Source organism: Telmatherina bonti, assembly GCF_933228915.1.
Source record: "Telmatherina bonti genome assembly, chromosome: 20".
Lineage (NCBI taxonomy): Eukaryota > Metazoa > Chordata > Actinopteri > Atheriniformes > Telmatherinidae > Telmatherina > Telmatherina bonti.
Genome location: NC_136618.1, coordinates 17,834,066 through 17,850,659, shown reverse-complemented (window position 1 = coordinate 17,850,659; position 16,594 = coordinate 17,834,066). Strand labels below are relative to the sequence as shown.

General features: G+C 38.4%; 2 protein-coding genes across 3 annotated transcripts in view; both read right to left on the bottom strand.

Annotated features, from left to right (window-relative positions):
- Nucleotides 1–234: 234 nt before the first annotated feature.
- On the bottom strand, nucleotides 235–10,402 carry vill (villin-like; the record flags this gene model as incomplete). The annotated part of the gene is made up of 20 exons (XM_079259943.1): nucleotides 235–348; nucleotides 887–1,153; nucleotides 1,270–1,338; nucleotides 1,598–1,786; nucleotides 1,875–2,019; nucleotides 2,247–2,392; nucleotides 2,480–2,659; nucleotides 2,843–3,001; nucleotides 3,091–3,228; nucleotides 3,391–3,491; nucleotides 3,658–3,811; nucleotides 3,972–4,070; nucleotides 4,153–4,231; nucleotides 4,332–4,537; nucleotides 5,878–5,988; nucleotides 6,266–6,374; nucleotides 6,730–6,926; nucleotides 7,038–7,112; nucleotides 7,229–7,315; nucleotides 10,196–10,402. The coding sequence occupies 20 exons, from the start codon at nucleotides 10,400–10,402 to the stop codon at nucleotides 235–237; spliced, it is 2,832 nt and encodes a 943-aa protein (XP_079116069.1).
- Nucleotides 10,403–12,780: 2,378 nt separating this feature from the next.
- The window catches only part of ctdspla (CTD (carboxy-terminal domain, RNA polymerase II, polypeptide A) small phosphatase-like a), a 34,738-nt gene continuing 30,924 nt past the window's right edge, over nucleotides 12,781–16,594 (bottom strand). For both annotated transcript variants that reach the window (XM_079259882.1, XM_079259881.1), the window contains 4 exons: nucleotides 16,281–16,337; nucleotides 14,759–14,851; nucleotides 14,476–14,661; nucleotides 12,781–13,990 (listed from right to left, as the gene is read on the bottom strand). In XM_079259882.1, the coding sequence (XP_079116008.1) occupies nucleotides 13,865–13,990; nucleotides 14,476–14,661; nucleotides 14,759–14,851; nucleotides 16,281–16,337 (462 nt within the window). In that variant the 3' untranslated portion in view covers nucleotides 12,781–13,864. The remainder of the gene's footprint in view (nucleotides 13,991–14,475; nucleotides 14,662–14,758; nucleotides 14,852–16,280; nucleotides 16,338–16,594) is intronic.

Below are 16,594 nucleotides of genomic sequence, written 5' to 3'. Positions count from 1 at the left end.
AAGCACTACAAAAAAAAAGTAATAATAAATCAAAGTCAGTCAAATCTTTGCTATTTTTTCATAAGTGAATAATTAGTGAATTCTCTGCAACATTTGTAATCAATGAAACTGAGCAGATATTAAAGTTAAAAATACATGTTAAAGTGAACATCTGTTTCCACAACAAGGTGCCACTGTTTGAAGTGATTCCTCAGTATTACACCGAGACACCTGGCACCCCTTCTGTGACACTTCTCAGAAAAGCCCAGCTTTCTTCTTTAGCTCGGTCTGACGCCACTTGGGCAGATCCATGAACTCCGAGCGACTTGTGCCGAGCAGGTCCCTGAAGTCCACATCGGACAGGTAGTCCTGCAGTCAGAGGAAAGGACACAGGCTGACCCCTTCTGCACATCATGAGCTATTACAACAGGATACAAGATAAAACAAAGAGCTCCTGTCTTCTAAGGTCAGGCAGAGACCCAATATTCCTGAAAGTTTTTTTTTCCTTTACTGTGTTTTGTTTCTAAGTTTTACAGGTATAAAAATGGATAGTTGTGTTTTATTTCAAAGTTATTCTCAACTTCACTTCACTCTTTGTCTCTGCAGTGATTTTAGTTCTTAATTCGTGCTGCGTACCCTGAGCCATTTTTAATATATTTGTGATTGGGTTTTTTAAAAAAGTTTTTGTAGTCGTTTTAACATCCTTGTAATTATTTTGTTTTTATTTCAGCCTCCATCAAGTGTACAGCTACTTGGTGTTGAAAGAGTCTGGACTGCAGGTCATTTAAACTCAGGCCAGGAGGCTTGTTTTCTATTCCCACCATGTTTGCTATTTTTGCACAATTAAAAATGATTGTTACATAACGACTTTGAATCATACAAACTGGATGTGCAACCCTGTACTCACCTCTCGGCGGCTGGGATCCACGTCTTCTGGAAGTTCGCTGGCAGGTGTGTTGACAAGGACCTTAGGGTCCAGAAACCTCCCACTGCCACCAATGAAGGAAGAGGAGTTTTTTTGGAAGAGTGGGCTGGTTGGAGTGGAAGATGTGGGGGACAGATAACTTCCATGGGTCTTGTACAATGGGGGGGAGGTCATGGGGCCACCTGGAGCCCTGTAACCACCCCCAAATGTCCCAGTAGAGCTCCTATCCAAGTCAGTGGTGCTCAGGTCCTTCATGTAGAAGAGATTCAAACTCACAGGTTAGTGGCATCACCATGTACTGCTGGATTGATGACATGAAATATTTAGTGAATTAGGAGCTAGATTTGTGTGAGTTATTTACTTACTACAGTGATCTGTGAGACAGATGCTGCATCATTCAGCTTTTTTCTCAAATCCTCATAGGAGTTTCCTCCCTGTTGAGAAGATCAAGTGAACTGGGATTGAGAATGTGCTTTTCATGCAGGTTCAGCTTCATCTTCAAACAAACTGAGTGCTCTCTTTTTTATTTCAGAGATGATTCATTCACTCAAGATTATTTGTTGCATTTATGTGATATTTGTGGCTGTGGATAGGATGAAAATTGAAAAAAATGCCTTGATCATGTATAAATCTATTAATGATGCGCCTCTTTGGCGCCTCCCAGAGAGATCAAACACATGCAATTAAACTCACACTCCACTTATGAGGATCCCATGCACTGAACCAGCCTGTGAAGGTGAGCGGCTCGTGTCCCTGTTTGATGAAGATGATGGGCGTGTTGAGGTCACGGTTTGCTGGGTGGGTTCTCAGGTAATCTTGTGCGCTGATCCATGCCTCTTTGGTCTCAAACTTGTTGGAGGAGTTTCCAACCCACAAGAAAATCTAGAGGAGATGCGGAGAAAGAGAGTGAAAAAACTGAGATGGATACTTCACACTGGCCATGCTGGCTCACACATGCAAACTCTTTCACCTCCTCCCAGGTGTCCAGCAGCATGACGTCATCTTCATCCAGGTCACTCTGGTCAAAGTTGTATATCTCGGTCATCCTGAACTGACCCGTCTGATTGGAGCATTCAAACAGCCGGGGACTGTGAAGCGGCTCCTCCCTGTGCAGCCTGAAATAACACATCACTTTTCCATCACAACAATTGCATAATCGCATCTGCTCATTGCGATTGCTGCATTTCATTGGCCTCAAATGGCATCTAATATATTTCACTGACATGTGCAGATTTCATTTAAACTCATTAAAGGTCCAAAATATGATTAAAGAAAATTTTGGATGTGTTCTGAATTCCCCTCTAGTAATACTAAAAAAAAAAAGTCTGTTGTTGCAGTTTACCTGTTGTCACTGGCATAGGGGGCCTTTCCACCCAAAGCTAACCAGAAATCAACTGGTTCCTGACCCTCCATCACCACATGCTTGTCCTGCCTGGACAGCACATCAGACACAGCTCTCCCCATCACTCTCTCATCCCCGCTGCAGCCCTGCAGACATCAAACAAACAAATGCATATTTGTTCTTCTTTGAATGGAGTTCACAGCAAACTTTTGCAACCTGTTGAAGGCACATACCTTTCCGTACCACAGGTAGCATGACTGAGGAGTCTTTAGCACGAACACATCATTGCTATTGAGCGATGACGCCCTCGCCGGCACTTCGATGGCCCTGGTGTTATACTCTGTGGTCCCTCTCACCTGGAAGAGCTTGTAACTGCTGTCAGAGACTACTCCACTTGGTCGACCTGTACCTCCCTGACAAATAAAGAAAAAAACATGCTACCAAATCTTCATCAGTGTATTTTCACCATAACTGGATCCATGTGCTAATTATTGATCTAATTTATAACTATACTTTTCAGCTCATACAAGTAAAATATCTCCTATTTACATCTGTCCAATTCAGGATAAAAATAATTCTTAGTGTGAAAATTGCACCTCAAAAATGATGAGTTTGCCTTTGAAAATAGCCAGGAAGTGGCGAGGCTCCTTTCCCATGACCACTCTGACCTGGACCGGTGCTCCATTGTACTTGTTATCAATATTTACAGCCTGGTAGGCGCATGCTGTGATCTCATCCTGAGTGGCATGACGTCCCTGATGGAAAACAGATGTACAATCGTCAGCACATAGTAGTAGTTTGCCAGCTTGCCAGAGGAAAGAGAGGGGAAACGGATGACACTGACCAGCCACATGTAGAGCAAATGCTGCTTTTGTCTTGATCTTTCATATGTATACAACACCAAGTAGCAGTCTCCTCCATAAAACTGGCCATACGTTTTTGGGTTTACCTCAGCCAGTTCCAAATTCTCAACACGCCACACCTGTGACGGGCAATTTTAGGAAAAAACAAACATTGCTGGGTTTTCTTCTTCATTTGGATCAGTGGCACTATGATTGCAATTGTTTATGGTGAGATTTTTTACTTCATTTTGGCATTGTAATGGATTTTGCTGCTTTCTTTTTCTTTTTTTTTTTTTTTTTACCTGAACCTCTCCAGAACCATCGTCCACCATGTGGTGCTGTGCTGCCAGTTCAGGATGGGCATGAAGCTCCTTCACATCAAACTTGGCTTGCTTAACCTTTGCTATGAGGAGAACAAAAATAAATACAATCAGTTGTTTAAATAAGTTAGTGAATTAGAAGAAAGCAAGGTAAATCATATAGATTATTAGCAGAAAATAATAAATAGAGTAATTATGACGCATCTGTCTGGCCTAGATGTACACTGAACAAGAGTTTATAGTGTTTACCTATCTTTCCAACACTGTGAGTGTGACCCAGACCCTGAGTTTGCCCGTCTTCTTTCCAGGTTCTGAACAACTGTTTAAACATTGCAGACTCTCCTCCTTCAGCCATGACCTCCACCTGGGTGCTGGGTGGGTAGTTTTTAGCTTTGATAAAACCCTGACAGAAAAGATTCAGATGTTGATTATGTCTGTCTGATTTTATAAAGAAAACATTGAAGTTTAAATTCTTCAGAAAAAAAAAATATACTTGCTATGTTACTTAAAAAGTCAGAGAGAGGCACATTTTATACTTGCTTTTCATCACTCAGTTTACTTACCAGAGCTCTGTTCAGAGCCTCTCGCCGCTCCTCCTTTGAGGCTCGTTTACCTTTCCAGACCATCACACTGGAGCCTTTGTGGTCCAGAATGTAACAGTCCTGGAACCAAGTGAAAAAGACACAATGAGCAACAAGACAGGACTTAAAGGACAAATGTGTTTGAAGGATAAAAGCCAATTACGGAGGAGCGCAGTAGATCTTGTGTTAGAGGCTCCGTGCCCTCTTCTTGCACCACTAGATTCCCTCCTTTTTCATAAACACTGTGGATAGAAATGACAAAAACATGGAGTGTAATGTGTTTTTATTAAAGTGCCTAAAATAGTTCCCAGTGTTGAGTTGGGAATGTAATTGTTGCCTTACTGGTAGAGCCTAACGCTGTTGCTCTGCATCTGGTCATGTTTCTCATCAGAAACAGCCTCCCTCAGCTGGTTGGGCTTTTGGCCGAGTACAGCTGTCATGATATTCATCAACTCAGGGGAGTCTCGCTCGTTTCCCCCCTCCACAACACCAATCTGAGCACGACCTCCTCGCTCCCTGTCCCGGATGTCCTGAGCCAACAGGACTGCCTAGAAAAAATATTGCATATTTAGTTCATTTGATTTTTATTTTTGTAAAATTATGGTTTACATTACACATGCATAGCAGCATTAACTCACTAAATACTTACAACTACAATGGCTAAATGTACTCTGGAAATTTCTTGCAGGAGTTGAAATATAAGATGATACACACATTTTTTGTTGCGTTATAAGGTATGCATCGAAACCTACAAACACTGAATTAGTTATCTGCATTATTGTTGCATTAAAGCAAAGGCATTTAGCTGTGGAACAAACTGCCTGCTAAGATTAAACTTTCCAAATGCAGACACTTGTTAAATCCAGGTTGAAAACATTGTGTGCATGAAAATATATCTTGCTCTTAATCATTTTCATTTAATTTATGATTTTATTGTGCTTTTAGTCTGAGTTTTTCTGTTTGCTGCTGCTTTTTACTACCTTTTTAAGCCTTTTGTAATGCTTTTAATATTTTATGTGAAGCACTTTGAATAGTCCTGCACATTTAACGTGCTAATACAAATAAACTTGCTATGCCTTACGTAAACATGTTTTTGTTTTGTGCAGAGTAGCAGCCTTGCAGTTATGTCTTTTTTAGGTTGTTAAAGATACCCCCCGCCCCGGTTTTTTTTTTTTTTTGTCTGTTTTTGTTTACTTACTTGCTTCTTTTAGCATCTAGTTCCTTCTTATTGAAATGAATTAAATTGCCTTTATTATTATATAAGAAGAGAACAACTTCTTCAAACAAACAAACTCTTAACAAAACTTTCTAATAAAAGCTGCCATTTTAAACGAGGTTATGGAAAAACTAAAAACATGTGTCCTTTTGTTCCTCTCAGCAAGATATTGAAGTTATCTGGAAATCCCTAAACAAACATTATTTATCCTCACTGGAGGTTTGTCCTCATTGCAAATAGAGAACTGCAGAAAAAAAATTAATTATTAAAACATATTTTGAATGAATGAATGAATGAATGTACCTTGCGTACAGCTTTTATTGTCGTTAACCAGACAAGTTTAAGTCCTTATGACTGTCTTCTTGTCCGATAAATTTTTAATTATTATTGTTCAGACTTGTTAAATCTTTTTAACACACCTTATTATTAGGATATTTTATTAATAATCATAGCAGCCTTGTAATAAATCAGACTAACACTTCAAGCACACAAATGCATTAAACTACAATCAGTTATACATATAAACATCAGTAATATAAATTCTTTAGATAAGTAAGGAATAGTTTATCAGCTGTCGATATAATGCTGTAAATACTAGATGTCCATTTGTGATAGAGACCTTGCTTCAGTAAAACAATGCTTCTTGTTTCACAGCTCAGTCTGGACAGGTACCTTGAGCTTCTCTTTCCTGTTGCTCCTGGGGCCGTTCCACTGCACAATAGCTTTGCCAATGTCCAGAAGGAATATGTCTCCATTATTAAAGCTGTGCCATGAAACATCAACCTAAACATAAACAAAAAAAAAACTAAATTGATGAGGTTTTTTTTTTTTAAATCCTGTATTTTGATGGACATTAATGCAGTCCTTTGTTAATAACCACAAAGCTGTCCTCAGGTAATTAGCACCTACTGAGGCAATAATGAAAACACACAAGCCATATTTGTTTAAGAAGAGTGCCAACACCTCTGTAGTGTGACGGCGTAAAGCTTGCGATTGCATCAGTGGGAGGTATTAAGCAAAAAGCTGTAAACACAGATATATTTAGATCTATTCTGCAAACCTCTGCAGCTGTGACATGCTTCTTCCCTTTGACGTGCAGCAGTCGCAGGACATCGTAAGCATTAGTGTCAACATGATTAAAACCTGAGGCCACTCCACCCTTCTTGTAGCTGTGGAGAGATCAGCGCACATTACCAAAGTTCAAGTGTAATAAAAAATGAGGCAGAGAGACTTGAAGCTGAACGAACAGAGAAGACTGAAAGATTCATGGTGAAATTTATATAACCATGACACACAAACACAATGAGAGTTTAAAGGTTGATGAACTGGAGTGAGAGAACATGGTGTTTGTCTTTACTAATCCTCAAAAAACAAATGTATTTTGTGTCATCATCATTTCATACAAAGGGATTAGGGGTGTAAGCCATGTCTCAGGAAGATTACAACACTAATGTGTATGCGTGTGTGTGTGACTCTTTGAGTTGTTCACCATCCTTTTTTGCCCGTCCCCTTTTTAAAACTCACATCAGGCCACTTTTAAAGTAGCTCTTGAACTGGACTGACTCCCAGCCTTGCACTTCCCGGTGCTGCACTGGACTCCCACCCAGATATTCATCCAGCTGGGTGACATAAATGGCTGCTGCTCCCTGCTCATCCGGAGAGGAGGACTTTCCTATCCAGTAGTGGATGTCACTGCTTTGGACCGAGCCTCTCTTGCTTATCTGGTGATAGTCATGAAATCATAAAAAGATACGGATCTTTAAACTTACATGTGTGCGTTATCAGGGCTAAGTTTCAATGTTTGTTTGGAAACCATCCAGCATTATACTCACATTTAGAACAATGTAGCAGTCTCCTTCAAAGAAGTTACCATAGGTCTTGGCTGGCACAGCAGCCATTTGCATTTTCTAAATAAAAAAAAAAAAAATTGTGTTTTAAGATTTTGACCACTGACATCTCATGTAATACACAATGAATTGACCATTAATGTCCATAATAATGTGGAATGCAAGAGCTTACTCACATTGATGGTCCATATCTGCAGGCCTGGCTTTTGACTGATATGACTAAATGCAGCAGGGGTGTCATGGTTCATCATCATTTTACTGAACTGAAACACACAAACAGGAAAGATTTATATCAGATAAAGGTAAGGTCAATGCATTCAAAGCAGTTAAGAAGTTTAATAAACTGAGAACAACAAAAAATGACAAATGACATGCAAATGTGTACTACAACTATAAAATGTAACCAGATCATAAAAGTATATGATTTGATACTACAACCCATGCCCCAGTATAACTGCTAAATGTTCAAACATGTTCACAATCATAAACCTTTTATGTGCTGCAGTAACATAATGCTGTCTTTTATATCTGATACAAAAAGCCTACTGACATTCAAAAGGAAAAACCTACAAAAAGAGATAAGTATGAACTGTTTAATGAGGAAACATGGATTTGTTAATTTTAGCTGCTGCAAAAATATGTCCTCACCCAACCACTAAAAGAGATCAAATTCTGTTGTTCTTTTTATTATTCTACAAAAACTACACAATGGCAGAAGGGAAAAGAATAAAACTGAGGTTGCAGTAGGTATTTATATGAGACAAGTAATAACGGGTAAAGACTAAAACTAGATCCAAATCAAATGTGAAGTCCATTTGTGTCAAAATGTTAATAGGCTGAAACGGAGAAAGAAGTTTTAACTTTGTTTCAACTGAGAAAGACATAACTAACTCAATCTTGTCTGTTTTTAAACGCCATTAAAGAGGAAAAACAAGCTATTTTTAAAAAGTAAATCTAAAAATCTGAAGAATATAGTGTTCCTTTTTAAAGCATTTATGTCCAACAAAAACAAGCTAGTCATATCAAAAGCAAGTAGCTAGCTTGTTTGTTATATAACTAGCAAAGTTAAAATTTGCTACCAGTGACTGGGCACTGATTATGGCCTAGCTTATTCTGTCAAAAAGAAACGCTTTGCGTTTACTTTTTATTTTTGATAAAATATAATTTGGACATTGACTACATCTTCTTCTGTGTGGCTTATGTAATTTACTGTATTTATCATTTTAAATTAAGGTCAGATAAAAAAAAAATCTTACTTAAATGATCACATTGGTGCATTAAAGAAAATGCCATTTATTTTATGTCTCCATCAGCATTACAGTAATCAGCATTACTCTTCTGCATAAGGATGAAACATCTTCAAGAAATCAGATCCAGACCAGCTGACTGGACTCAGTCTCCACTTGAGACCATTTTAAGGTGTGGATTTAAATGGGATCTTTGTTTTACTCTTCCTTTAACGTTTTAAATTTCATGTGGAAGCCTTGATATCTCATTAGAAAATACATACTGTCTTATAACTCCTCCAAAGTAGTAAAAAAAAAGAAATATAAAAGTTCCTAAACCTCCTCCTCCTTCTCAGGCATCCATAAAACTTCCCTTTCCTATCTTTTCACTAGAAACAGATGTCTCTAAGATCACAAGAGAACCATTTCAAAAGATTGGAAATCTGACAGCCAGGCACCTCTAATCCCTCTTATGAGTGTCAGCCTGCTGCCATAGCGGCATACAAGTTTTGCAATCAGTGGTGCTTTGACTGCCTCTTGACGGAGATATCAGAAACAACAGCACTGATAAGCAAACATGAAGTTAAGAATACACTGACACCTTATATGAAAACAGGCTTGATGAATGCAAATATAGGATCCGTGTTTGATAAAATCCACTGTCAAACAGCTGGAGATATTGTGGTCAGGGCTATGATTCATGGCTGATGTACTGCACACTACTTCTAATCTTAGTGGGTGTATCTGACTGGGCAGTGATTGATGATGGATCAAGTCAGCTGTACTGTGCTCTTCATTAATATTATCAGAGCTCTGCAGCTCAGTTAATCAGTTGAAGGGGAGACACACCTTCTGGCTGATGTTGTAAAATGCTTGTGCATTTTTCCTTTTATGTGTTAGATGTAGGAGACTTGAGAGGCAATCACTGGAAGAAATTTCCTACACCTTATTTACAATGTAATACATGACTAAGAGCAATATTCAAAAGGCAGCCAGTGTTTGTTCAGTGCAGTTCTGTCCTTGTGTATTTAATCTGTGACCTGCTGACTACAGGTGGGGCATTAAGCTAACACATGGATAATACACAAGTCATCTATAATTTACATCATGTCTGTTTCTAAAAGAAATGGAATATATGACTTTTTTTTGGTTTCCTTTTCCATGTAAAACCTACAAAATAAAATGTCACAGTACTAATGTGTAGAATTGACATGGCTGTATTTATAGGACTACCTGGGTTAAAGTCAATTTCCTGCAAAGTTTTTTTTAAAAAAAGGAGTGGAACAAATGCTGATGTTTTTGTAGGAAATCGGTTCAAATCAGTCATAGTTCTCTCAAATGTCATGAACTAGCTAATAAGGATTTATATGTTTTAACTGATTTTATGATGTAATTTAAATCGCACCTCCCTTTTGTAAACATTCATTGTGCGCTGCAATCTGATCCAAATCAAACTGATTAAAAAACGTTCACAAATAACTAATGAAAAGCGCAGCAGTTTTACATCCATTACTGAAACAGGTAAGGCTGGTTTCCTGCCGTATCCATTTACTCAGCATACATAATTATCAATACTAATTGCTGAATGCATCCCATTATTTCAGTCTCACAGCTGTGAGAAATGATGTCTTTTTCTCTTGATTGCAGTGTATAAAAGAAAAAAAAAGACAGGAAAAATTCTATGAAATAATGATTCTTACCTCGTGTTGGGTCTGGCGTAGTGAAGACCTGGAAGTCTCCTACAAGTTTTGAAAATAGATCGGTGAATTTGTGTCAAAAATATGTATTAACAATGGACTGCTGGCTTCTCCTGCTTTGTCCAGCCTGGAGTGCGTGAGGCAGAAAGGAGTGGATGTATTTGTCTCCACACCCAGGTTTGGACACACCTGCAATTTCCTGTCATGATATTTACAATACCACGGCTTTAGATGTGCCTCCTCTCACTCCTCCCAGATACAGCACTGATGCAGAGATGTTGGCATAAATAAAGAGAAACTTGCCAAACGCAAAATATTTCAGAAAACCATTCAGTTCCCCAAATAAGATGAACACCATCACCACTGCTTGTGCTTTAAGTAGCGTTCTGGAGCTGGTTTTATGTTTGATCCAAGCCCTGGACGCCATTATAAGTGGGGGGGTCTTGACATCATTATTCTTTCCAAACTGCTACAAAAGGCAAGTGGAGAATTGGGGCTCAAGGAGCTTTCAGTGGTGTTAGAAATTAATCAGAGGCGTCTTGTAAGAAAGAATGATTAACATTATTTAAGGTTTTAGCTCTTAGCTTCAAGGTCCTGATGGAGAACATGTTGGCAGCCTGTGTTAATCCAAAGTGATTTGCACAGTTTTTAGAGTAATGGAAACACAATGTGGATGTTATTCCTTAGCTAAACAATGATTTGATAAAAGATAAACAGATCTGGGTTGGTTACTTTTATAACCACAGATAATCTAAGATTTAGGAATGTGACATATTTCATTTGTTAGAATTTGAAGAATTCATGAAGGCAGTTTGCTCAAACACTTTGGAAACCAAAGCATTTTATGTTCTTCATAGATCTGCTGGTATCTCTTATAGCTTCAAAGTAAATAATCTGTCAAGTTATATGATTGTAGTTATGTGCAAACCATGCATCGGGCTCCCTGCTGTGACTTTTTGTTCATGGATACATCTTTTAAACTTGTCATTGTCTTATGTGGTATAGTGTGGATCACATAGTCCCCTGGCAGGGAGTCTGATGAACACACTCTTACATAACTAACCCAGTTTCCTTACACACCAATAGCTTCAAGTCAACACACTGAAGTTTTTCCTACCTTCAACCACGGCCCTCCATTTTTCCATCCAGTCCTGGACTCCATTGTAAAAATAATATCATATGAGCAGTGTGGTGAACTTTGGACCTGACATATCACTTGTCTGAAGGGACAAGTGAAGGTTAAAGGTAAAAAGTAAAAAGAATTCTGCAGGCTGGAGCAATAAGCTCTCTAATGCCTAATCCACCGCTGCAGTTAAAGTGGCTGATACGTAAGCGGAAGCTAAAAGTCCACATCAAGTTATCACATGAAGCTAAACACCATTGGGTTGCACATTAACCAGTTTATGATCATGTAATTAATGCAGCATCAGCTCACTTAACCCAGCAGACAGCACAACTCAGCAGAATCTGCTTGTAAAGAGTGTAGTGAAAATAAATCATGAAAATGTACGTCAGCTGTTGGTTTGTTTTTCTTAAACTATGCATTTCCATAGTCTGTTTGACTAAGTGCTTTAGCTATACAACAGACTGACCAAGTCTGGAAACATAACTGGAAGCAAATTCAATTAGAAATAACTTCAACATCATTTTGCCAATTTAAACAGGATCTTTACATCTTCAATTTTTTCCAACACTTTCTTTTTCTTTTAAAATTACATGACATATATAAAATATAAAGCTCTTTCTGGCCTTTTTCCTTCCCAAATTAAGGCATTCACTTCTATCTGAAAGAATGCTGATATTCTTGTTCATACTAAAGTCTTTATTATGTTTGCATGAATGGTTTTGACCTTTTAGATTCCCATTTCTCCATGCTATACCAACACTGCCATGTTCTTCAGAGTTGTGGTTTGATTTAGGCCAGGATCCAGAATAGAGCCTGATAAAAGTGCTATTAACACACCCACTCGTTATGTTAACTCAGATAATATGCACTTTGCACTAAGGGGTTGACAAATTAGGGTCTTGCAGACTTTTATCTTATAATCATGTATGAATATAAAATAAAGCCAAGTTACACCTTTTCACAAGTCATTTCATGCCCTGCTGTGACCTTAACCCTGGTCATTTTGCATGCAATTTAATGCCGTAAAGGTACCCTGTAAAGCATGGAATTGATAGCTATTTATAGGCATGACCTTTTATATTGATTATATATTAAGGAAACATTTAAGATGCTTTTTAGCTACTTTTATAATAGAGAAAAAGACTGCATCAATTCACCATAAATAGCTTGACTGGAAAGGTTTTTTTTTTCAGTGTGAATATCAGTAAATCAGACACAAAGCCATGTTTTGTTCAGGCAGGAGGAGGCATAAAGCTTGCAAGCTAAAAAAAAAAAAAAGACAAAACCAAAATGCATCTTTGAAATATAAGCAACAACTGCGGTGTTTACAAAGGTAGTGTTGAAGCAGTGGGTTGCACCTGAGCACCACTGAGTACTTTCCAAATACTTACAGCTGGTGAGCATTGACCGAACTTTCATTTCAAGATATGTATTATTGTCATTATGGGTTAATTTTTAACTGAGCCATAAAATACTACGTAAGTAGTGACCCAGACATGTATCACATTCTGATGTTTGTGATGAACATGAGATTTATAGCGTTACTGAGGGATATTTGTTAATACGCACAACTGTTTTCACACAAGACGTTTGACTCACTCTAGAAGCATTACAGCACTGATCATTACAGCAGCTTGGAGTTTTGTGAGAGTTATCAGACTGTGATAACGCGCTGACAGTGTGCAAACTTGCAACTTTAATCATGTTGTACAGTACGATTTCATCAGCATCCTTTACAATGCACCCAACACCCTCTCCCCCAATAAATACAATCTCATCTAAACTAGTCTTTTTTTTTTATTTTACTACTCTCCTTAAAAGTTTTAACATTTATTGGTAGACAGTGATGTCTTCACAAAGAGGGTTTCAGTGTCTTCAAGGTTAATCAATTTACAGTCACTGTCGAGGATCAAATGATGCAATTCAGCCACCAAATACATTGAATTGTAAAAATCTTTGGTAAATTTAACAATTCAATGCTGCTTAACTCAAAGTTACAAAACCATCCAGGTCCTAATCGGCTATTGTTCTTTTTAAATTTTATATATATATTTCAAGGAATTACTATTGTCAGTCTTCTCAGAATAAATGACAGTTTACCAGAGACTCATTTCCAACAGAATTTCTTATAACGCTATTGGAGATTTGAGTAAATAGGCAGCATACAAATGTGCACCTCATAACCCGACACAACAAAAACAGCACAGTAATGAAGGCACTTCATTCTGTAAGAGAAGGTAAATCACAGTTGTTTGAACAAAAAAATAAAAGTAAGAAGAGAAACCGCAGCCTGCTTAGAGCTGCTTAACACAATTAAATTAAAGGTCACTCATTCCTGAAAAAAAAGAGAAGCACACACACTCATACACACACACCCAGAAAAGAAAAATAAATAAAACGCTCTGTGTATTTCATTGTTTTTGGTAAATAAAATATTACTTCAGAGAATAGTAAAACCACCTCTCTTTGATAGAAAAATTACTTTATGTATGTCTTGCTCTTAGAAACATAAAGTGTATAGATACAGTGATGTTATCTTTAGCAAGTTGCTGTCCTGTACAAAGAGTCCACAAATCCACAGATAGAAAAGAATCCATACAGTACGACCAGACTAGGTTGTAACCAGATCATTAGCCCGAAACCATCAGACTGGTTGCCGAGCCGGTTGGTGGATGAGTGCTGGGCTCCAGAGCTGTGGCAGAAAGGTGAGGCTTCTGTTCAGCTTGACTGAGGGGGGGTATGATCATCTGGCGCTGCCGTCTGCTACCTGTTCCTCAGGCTTTGCAAAGGACTGTAAACATCCTCTTCTTTACTGAGACCCTCAAACACGGGGATCAGATCCAGCAGCTCTGTATCTGTCATGTCATCAAACCAGGACTGTACTGGGACCTGTGGAGAAGAAGATTGATTTGATTTAAGTGTGAAAGAGAAGGGTGAAAAATAAACACTAAAAAAATGAATTCTGAAGTGCTGCATGGTGTAAGTTCTGTGTGAATAATTAATGGAGAGAAATGGATCAAAGGATGAAGAGTGGCAGCAGCGGCTTCAACCAACTTCTGTACAGATGAGAGAAATCCCACCAAAGCAATACTGGAGATGAAAAATCGTTGTTGCACATATACTAATTTACATTAATTATTAACTTCTGGAATAACAAATTTAATTTCTTTTTCTGGGAATTTTGACCACGTTTGAATTGTTTTTCAGCAACTATCAATAAAGCCAACTTTCCTCCAATATGAAAACTATATGTTTTTAACTTCCTAAACTGAACCCCAGCATGCCTTTTCCTCTCATGGGACATAATGCAGGATTTAGAAAAGCATATCATCAGCCTGCAGAGTAAACTTACTGAGAATGCAGAGTAAACTTACTGCATTCTCGGGGTGGAAGATGTAGGAGGCAGGTGAGTTGTCTATTATGATGACTTTACTGAGCTTTCGGCCCAGCCGGCTGAGGTCTTTCACATAGTTTCCTCTGTGGAAAACACAAGATTCCCTGAAGAGCCGGGCGCGAAACACCCCCCACTGGTCCAGCAGGTCTGCCACAGGGTCAGCATACTGAAATGACAGAGAAAAAAAAAGCAGAGTGATAATAGCAGAGCTTTTACTGTGACGGGCATTGCAGAGGATGTGTTCCAAGTGGAGAACAACCAACCTTGGCTAAACTGGCTGTGAAGAGGACACATTCAAATAATTCCCCCATCTTCTGGAGGAATTCATCCACATGCGGCCTCTTCAACACATACACCTGAAACAAAGACAGAGAAAGGAAAACATATTTTTAAATTTTTTACTGCCTTGATGCCTACGTAATTTGTTATCACCAAAAACTTGTCCTTGTGTTGTTCCTTGTGTGGTTTCTTAACCATACAAGGAACTTTGTTCCTGTGATCGTTTACTTACTGATAATATTTAAAACTAGGCCATTTGAATTTAAGTTTATTTACTGAATGCTTATTTGTGCTTATAACCTTAAAAAACTTTGATATTTGGTAAAATGTAAATACCAAAAATTGTGTTGAATTCAGTATAATGAAAAACAAAAATAACACTCTTATTAGAACAAAGAGCCGTATGATTAATCGTTATGTATCAACCCTTTTTGATGGTTTCCCAGATGGTAGCCAGACAAGGCAGATGGCTTGTCATAAAAACCCATCTGGAATCTTGTTATTGTAAAGATTCAGGGAAAAAAATACTTAAAAAAAAAAACTTGCTTTGGATGAAGCATCTATCCATAAACATTTAATTGATAGGAACCAATTACTAAAATCAAATTCTCCCTGAATTTATACTGGAGAAGAGAAACTAAAGAATTTCAGTCAAGAAAATAGTTTATTCTTTGAATAAAGGAAAAAAAAACAAAAAAGAAATCTCCATTTCTGATAAAAACTGATGCGCTGCTCTAACGTTCCCCAGAGTCACCATTAAAACCCGCCTGTAGCTGCCAGTGTAGGATGCTGATTGGTCTGAAACAACTGGCCCACAAACAAATGACTTGGAGCTCAGCAAGATGGATTCTCTCCTCTTCATGCTTGCACAAATCTTGCAAAATCCAGTTGCCTCCAAGGATAAGCCCAAAGGTTTTTTGTAACTAACCATCTTGTTCTCAGAGTTATAGATCTGCATGCGCATCGGTTGACAGTACTCTGGTGTTGCTCGTCGTCCTCAGTCGATGTTGCTGTGTTAGTCGCTGCCTCCAAGTGCAAGTAATCAAGCATAGGCCAAAGCAGATGCAGAAAGCCTATCCTGGATTACTTGAACCGGGTTGCAGCAACAAAGTGGCATCTTGTTCTTCAGTCAGGACACGTGACGTGAATCTCCAGTGCAGACAAACAAAAACACTTTTGAATATTTTGTCTGTCGCATAAACATTTCTGCCTCCTTCTCCTGCACACTCAATTGTCCTCTACATACTTTGTCATATTTGTGGTGACACAGTCACTTCACAGCCATTTATCTTGACAATGAGCAAGGACACCAGGGATAAAACAAAAAACCACTAAGTGGTTTGAGTGGTTCCACTTTTATGCGCAGTAGCTGCGAGATAAAAGAGAATCATAAATAGAGAAAGAAAATAGAGCCAAGAATTCTCACGGGAGCCATTAGAAATTAAAACATTACTTATTGTAATATTAAAGCCCCACTTCTAGTCCTCCATATCAGTGCAGGGTTACCTGATGAACAGTCCCATCAATCTCCACTGGAACAATAAAGTCTGCATTGCTGATGGGCTGCAGGAAGACAAGAAACAAAGAGTAGATTCAATACTTTTGCACAAAACAGCACAATCTGACTAGAACACAGCCGAGGCAGACACCCACACTTTGTTTTAAAAAAGAAGACATGTAAAATAGTCGTGTAAGGCGAATAATGAAGGCTCTAAGTATAATGTGGCTCCCTCTGCTCCAGCGCTCTGCATCTCAGTGTTAAATAAAACCACAAGTAAGACTCCAGGGAGAAAGCTTCGAGTCGAGGAGGCTGACAGTCA